Genomic DNA, 5,776 nt, shown 5'->3' with positions numbered 1-5,776 from the left:
TGAATTTTGAAGAGTTTTGGTTGATTTGAAAGAGAAAAAACAAAAATTTCGAATTTTTGTTTATTCAACGTTATTATTGAAAATTTACGCAAACAATGCTGCCATCTTTTATTGTTAAATCAAAATATTTTTTGTAATGAAATAATTGGCGGCCATTGTTGGCCTGTGATTGTTTTTTAATAAAAATCGGTCTTTATCCATCCATTGACAATCGTATTATATGATTATCTTTATTTTTTTTTTCCTAACAAAAACAATAAGGATGATTACATTTCGCCACATTGAGATATGATTACTGGTATTTTTGGTTTATTATTTGGTCCTGTCGGTACGTTTTCAATTTTCCTCACCACTAACATACCATCAATGACACGTCCTAGAAGTTTATATCCATTGGAAAAAAATAGTTAAAACATTTGTTGATATGAATCAATGTTTTCATTACCGAATACTACATGTTTTCCATCAAGAAAATCACAATTTGCGCAAGTAATAAAAAATTGACATCCATTTGTATCTTTACCACTGTTCGCCATTGAAAGTAGACCTGGTTGATCATGTTTAAGTTTGAAATTTTCATCGGAAAATTTTGTGCCACCAAATATTGACATTAAACCTGTACCATCATGCTTTTATATTAAAGAAATAATCATTTGTTTAAAGTTTTGTCATTTACTTTCGTTACTTACATTTACGAAATCTCCACCTTGACACATGAAATCTTTGATTATACGATGAAATGATGATCCTTTATAGCCGATCGGCACACCATCTTTTTTATATTCACCAGTACAAAATTGTCTAATAACAAATGGAAATGATTAGCAAATCATTATTCTAACGGATAATTACCGAAAATTTTCCGCTGTTTTAGGCACAACATCGGCAAAAAGTTCCATTTTCATACGGCCAACTTCAGTATTACCGATCATAATGTCAAAAAATACAACCGGATTTGATGGATGACGAAGCTGTTGTTGAATCTGTGTCCAAGTAGACATTTTTTTAAATATAAATTTTCAATTTATTTCAAGTTAAAAAAATTAAATTATAAAATATGAAATAAAAGTGTCAATATCATGTGACAGTAAAGTAATGTACGAAACTATCGATATTTACAATTTTTTTACAGTTTAATTGCACTTAAAAAATCATCATCATCATGATTTTGTTCATAGTTCTTCAATTTGATTTTGATTGGTGGTTCATATTGGAAACAAGGAATAGATTCAGAAAAGGATGGATCATTTGTCAAATGATAAAGAAAGAAATGAAAATCATTACCTAAACTTTTGATATTTTTAATTCTTAAATTGCTATCGAACATTTTTTCCAACAATGGATGTCGAAAATGTGGTGCCGAAAATGTAATGGAAAAAAATTGACCTGAATTTTTTCGTAAAACACGATGAATTTCTTGTCCAATCGGTCGAAGCGTTTGTAAAGCTTCATCCGATAAATTCCATGGTGATTTTTCACTCACTAAAAATACATCTAACGTAGCTTTTTCAACAATGACATCGAATGTTTCATCTGGGAATTCAAGACGTCGACAATCCATTGTTGACCATTTCATTCGTTTACATTTCTCACAATGTTCACTCATCGTTTTAATCACATTCGATGAAATATCAATATTATGAATATTTTTATATCCATCTTCGAATAATTGTTCTGATAGCAAACTATTACCACATCCTAAATCATTAATCATAATATGAAAAAAAAGAATGATAATAAAACCATAAATTTAAAGTTTAGATTGAATACCTAAAATCAGAATCGATAAAGATTTGTTGACATTTTCTCTGAAATAATCACAGAATAATGAATAATCTCCAAGCCATTCATTCGTTGCTTGGTTCTCATCAGAATATCTTTTTTCCCAAAAATTCGAGTCTGAATATTTGACATTTTCAGTTGGAATTGTGTGGTTCATATTATCTTGCTATGAATGAATAAATTCCTAAAATTTCAACACGTGGTATTCGAATTGAATATTCAAATATTAAATTCTTAACAAAATGTACCGTAATTTAGTTGAAAAAAATGATAATAGACGGAGTTATAAATGGTATTTGACATACAAAATGGTTAAGCTTTCGCTCGTAAAAAATCTGAGTGATATCGAAAGTATCAAAAAAAATGAAATAACGAGAGAAATGGCCAACAACTGAACCGCCTCTTTTATCTGGTCTTGGGATTTGCGCATGGTCGATCCATTCAGGTACATAATGGCTGTTGTCACAATCACCATTTTGGATATCTATTTTGTAAAGAGAATATCATTTGTATGATTTGATGAATATTCGATGCTTGATTCGTTTGATATTGAGACTAAAACCTTTTGTTGGCTGCCATACTCGCCATTCACATTTATTTGGATTCGGAATCCATTGTCGGCTCACTTACAGCACTTTGTGTGTATGTCGCGCTGTTTTTTTTTCATTCGTTCATTTCGTATCATTATCAATACTTGTCCCTCAGAAAAACCAGTATCCTCAAGCCGATATCATAAATCTTAAGTTATCGTTGAGAAAATAAATAATCCATTTTGGATCTGGTTCATCGATTTACAATACCTAAATCTATCGGATTTGAATCCATTAAATTCAACGTTTTTTATCGGTATTTAATTGATTCTGTTTCATGATTGTCAAACCCAAGTTGACAGTTTCATCATTTCACAAATACTTCAACCCTTGTTTTTTTTTGTTTCTTTTATTTTCATCTTACAGTTTTATTCTATCTTTGAATTTGCATTTTCTTCCATTCAATTTTCGGTCATTCTTGTCATTGGATTAAACAATTTTAACAAATATGTCTGAAACGGCCATCGATACAGGCTCTAATGCAGAAAAAACCATCAAAGAGATGAAATCTGATGTGAAACCAAATAATAATCAGGTAAGCTATACATCCAACCAGCCATCTGTCTGCCAATCAAATGTTGATCTATCATAATCCATGACTTTATCTGATATCTATCTTTTGAAAAGTTTGTTTTCCGAACATTCTTTTTAAGTTTCCCTCCAAAAAAAACCTTATTGCGACATTGACTTCATTCACTTTAATTTTCGATTAATAATCTATCAATTCAGCAATCTATCAATCAGTCTCAAAATAGAATCTTTAATTGAACATCAATTGGAAATCGCAATTAATTAGAATGGAAAAATCGAATATATTTTTCATACCAATTGTTTTGGCCGTTACGTACTATAAGGATAGCACATTTCATGGCAAACAAAAATTAAGCGCGCGGTTTTTAACTCTGTTCATTCATGATTACTAATTTTGATGTTTCAAATCATTTTTTAAAGGTTTCAACCAATAATGTTGCAAATGATTCCAAAGCTCAAGTAAAAAATGATTTGGTAAGTTTAAATTTGTTGATAAAATTTTTAAATCAAAGTTTAATATTTTAAAAAACTTATCAATGAGAAGAAAGAAGACAATGAAACTGCTAATACTCCTGGGCGAAAACGTAAACGAGTCAGCGAAATAACTGATTCGTCATTGGTTTTGGAGACACCACCTGGAGTAGATGGTAATCGTCGGCAAACACGTTCTCAGACACGTGGAACGCCTGCACCAACACCGGCTCCAACTCCAGTTAAAAAGGTCTCATTGGCTAATAGTAATGGTAGTAGTGCTAATAAAGGTCGTCGAGGTCGGCCACCAAAGAGTGCCACTTCATCAAGTGATTCGGAAGAACCGATCAAAATGGAAACAACAAACGCAGCTGTTGCTGATGAAAAGAAAAAAGAAGAAAAAACAGAACAAAAAGATGCGGATATTAAACCAGTCGTTTCTGGCTCCGCTGAGGCTACTGCTCCTGCTAAAAACGAAGGCAGCAAAAATACGATATCGGATAGTTCCAATGTTAAAGAAATGAAAAAATCTGAAGATGATGTTAAAAAACAGCCATCAACAGAGAAACCTAAACATACAGTTTCGAAACCTATTTCGGTAGCTGTTTCTAATGCTGACAAGCAAGCCGAATCATCAGGAAATAAATCAATCACATCCAATAAGACTACAGTAGCCAATGAAGTTGTCAATAATTCACAATCATCGACAACAAACAAACCAGAATCGGCCACTATTAATAATCATGAAAAATAGTCAACAGAAAAAATAACAATGATGGTTATGAAAAAAACATTTTGAAAATCACATAGGTATGAATTTGATATGTTAAGATCTTTTGGTTATAGATTTGTATTCTTTTTCTTTTACAGAATTTCTTTTCTTCATTCTTCTCGCATTTTTTTTCTCTTTATAATCTCAAATCATCATCATATGATTGAAATTCATCGATGAATTCTGGAAAATACACACCTTATTCACAATTTTTTTTGTGTTTATCTTTTTCTCTTTACATAGATAGATTTTTTTTCCACAAACAAATACAATAATCAACGATGTTAACATTAATTATTTTATAAAATTTCAAATCATAAAGAAAAGATTATCATCCTACTTACCCCCCTTTTAACAAATGAAACAAACAAAAAAGTTTAAATTAAAATGAATGAAACATGATGGCTTTAGATTGCGATGAACAATGAAAAAACATTTTATAATACACACACATAAATGACATCTTCCATCTTCGGCATTGGATTATTCGAACGATTTTGACTTTAACCAACTTTAGACTTTATTTCATAAATTTTATTCGAATCGTTCAGTTTTTTCTACATTTTTTTGGTTATTTTGAATCTTAAAAATTTAGATACGACCAGAATCCATCATCACATCATCATTTGAATCATTATCAATTTCATCACAAATATTATCTAATATATGATATGTGTACTGCTATCTTTTTTTTTGTTTCAATCACCCAAAATTCTTTATCATTATAAACCAATGTCAACAAAAAAAAATTGATTTTTTTCCATTCTTTTTTGATTAAAATTTTCATAAAAATAATTGTTTGAATTTTTTTTAAATTATCATAAACCCATCTATGAATATCAATCAATCATTAACAAACCATATGCACACATTCACATCCAGAGATTCAGATCATTCATTCGGAATAAAAAAAATTTTCTAAATAACTTGAAAAAATGAACAAAATTTCTGTTTTTTTTCTACAGCAATATCTAAATCAGCAAGATCAAGTTTGACGTTTTGCTTTAATTGGACAGGTATGGTGTGTGTGTTATATTCAAGTTTTATACGAGTTGTAAGTAAGTATCAATTCGTGTTTTGCCGCCTTTTTACCATTTGCTATTCGATATTATCACGCAGGTCATTTCTCTTTTTTTTCGATTTTTTTTAACTTGATCATTAGATCAGCATGTTTTGAATCAAATGCCTTTTGATCCTTGTTTGATCTTGTGACACATTAACATTGACTTACGACGATGTTCATTATCGTTCATTTTGTTAAACATTGACCCAGTAGTCATTTTTATTTTTAAACATTAACATTTTAAATATTTGCATTAAAAAGTTAACAAATGTGCTTATCAAATTATATCCAATCTTTTTTTATTCTTAAATAAATTTTGACGAATATTCGAATTTTTATCCAAAAAAAAGAAGTGGTATGTTTTGTGTGAAATTGTTCGAATTCTATTTCAACACACACCTACACTCATATTAATATTCTATATAGTATTGAAATGATAATTCTATCCGTATCCGTATTCTGTGTATATATGGTGTGCAAATAGAATTCGATTCATGAGACCAAAACAAAAAAAAAAACGGGTCATCATCCTTTTTGTTGACATACTATATATTGTGCTACTTTTAT

The 5,776-nt window shown here is 29.9% G+C and overlaps 3 protein-coding genes across 5 annotated transcripts; 1 reads left to right on the top strand and 2 right to left on the bottom strand.

Moving 5' to 3' along the window:
• Positions 1-46: 46 nt before the first annotated feature.
• LOC113789376 (peptidyl-prolyl cis-trans isomerase H) lies at positions 47-1,089 on the bottom strand. The gene is made up of 4 exons (XM_027338906.2): positions 853-1,089; positions 690-801; positions 446-629; positions 47-376 (listed from the first exon to the last, which is right to left on the bottom strand). The coding sequence occupies exons 1-4, from the start codon at positions 999-1,001 to the stop codon at positions 267-269; spliced, it is 555 nt and encodes a 184-aa protein (XP_027194707.1). The 5' UTR covers positions 1,002-1,089; the 3' UTR covers positions 47-266.
• A 25-nt stretch (positions 1,090-1,114) lies between these two features.
• Positions 1,115-2,446, bottom strand: LOC113789366 (EEF1A lysine methyltransferase 4-like). Of its 3 annotated transcripts, none has more exons than XM_075824844.1 (3): positions 2,345-2,446; positions 1,771-2,266; positions 1,115-1,698 (listed from the first exon to the last, which is right to left on the bottom strand). In XM_075824844.1, the coding sequence occupies exons 2-3, from the start codon at positions 1,937-1,939 to the stop codon at positions 1,127-1,129; spliced, it is 741 nt and encodes a 246-aa protein (XP_075680959.1). In that variant the 5' UTR covers positions 1,940-2,266; positions 2,345-2,446; the 3' UTR covers positions 1,115-1,126. The 3 variants fall into 3 exon arrangements, with proteins under 3 accessions (XP_075680959.1, XP_075680960.1, XP_075680961.1); XM_075824845.1 differs by lacking the exon at positions 2,345-2,446 and having other exon boundaries at positions 1,771-1,966; positions 2,031-2,254; XM_075824846.1 differs by lacking the exon at positions 2,345-2,446 and having other exon boundaries at positions 1,115-1,180; positions 1,285-1,698; positions 1,771-2,246.
• A 40-nt stretch (positions 2,447-2,486) lies between these two features.
• Positions 2,487-5,072, top strand: LOC113789331 (uncharacterized). The gene is made up of 5 exons (XM_027338854.2): positions 2,487-2,628; positions 2,739-2,907; positions 3,324-3,377; positions 3,448-4,184; positions 4,245-5,072. Exons 2-4 carry the CDS (start codon positions 2,821-2,823, stop codon positions 4,126-4,128), a joined length of 822 nt encoding a protein of 273 aa, XP_027194655.1. The 5' UTR covers positions 2,487-2,628; positions 2,739-2,820; the 3' UTR covers positions 4,129-4,184; positions 4,245-5,072.
• The last annotated feature ends 704 nt before the right edge of the window (positions 5,073-5,776 follow it).

This window comes from Dermatophagoides pteronyssinus, unplaced genomic scaffold, assembly GCF_027571235.1.
Source record: "Dermatophagoides pteronyssinus isolate colony J.1.1.1.1 unplaced genomic scaffold, Derpt_VIB-CSIC_2022.12 sq0002, whole genome shotgun sequence".
Classification (NCBI taxonomy): Eukaryota; Metazoa; Arthropoda; class Arachnida; order Sarcoptiformes; family Pyroglyphidae; genus Dermatophagoides; species Dermatophagoides pteronyssinus.
This window is presented reverse-complemented; position numbering and strand designations above follow the sequence as displayed.

What these genes read in the sequence shown, in the direction of transcription:
- LOC113789376 (XM_027338906.2), bottom strand. Translation starts at nt 1,001, where the DNA reads ATGTCTACTTGGACACAGATTCAACAACAGCTTCGTCATCCATCAAAT. An exon ending in AAAACAGCGGAAAATTTTCG is followed by an intron (nt 802 to 852) that starts GTAATTATCCGT and finishes ATTTGTTATTAG; the next exon opens with ACAATTTTGTACTGGTGAAT. An exon ending in AAGGTGGAGATTTCGTAAAT is followed by an intron (nt 630 to 689) that starts GTAAGTAACGAA and finishes TTAATATAAAAG; the next exon opens with CATGATGGTACAGGTTTAAT.
- LOC113789366 (XM_075824844.1), bottom strand. Translation starts at nt 1,939, where the DNA reads ATGAACCACACAATTCCAACTGAAAATGTCAAATATTCAGACTCGAAT. An exon ending in TTTATCGATTCTGATTTTAG is followed by an intron (nt 1,699 to 1,770) that starts GTATTCAATCTA and finishes TTAATGATTTAG; the next exon opens with GATGTGGTAATAGTTTGCTA.
- LOC113789331 (XM_027338854.2), top strand. Translation starts at nt 2,821, where the DNA reads ATGTCTGAAACGGCCATCGATACAGGCTCTAATGCAGAAAAAACCATC. An exon ending in TGAAACCAAATAATAATCAG is followed by an intron (nt 2,908 to 3,323) that starts GTAAGCTATACA and finishes CATTTTTTAAAG; the next exon opens with GTTTCAACCAATAATGTTGC. An exon ending in CTCAAGTAAAAAATGATTTG is followed by an intron (nt 3,378 to 3,447) that starts GTAAGTTTAAAT and finishes ATCAATGAGAAG; the next exon opens with AAAGAAGACAATGAAACTGC.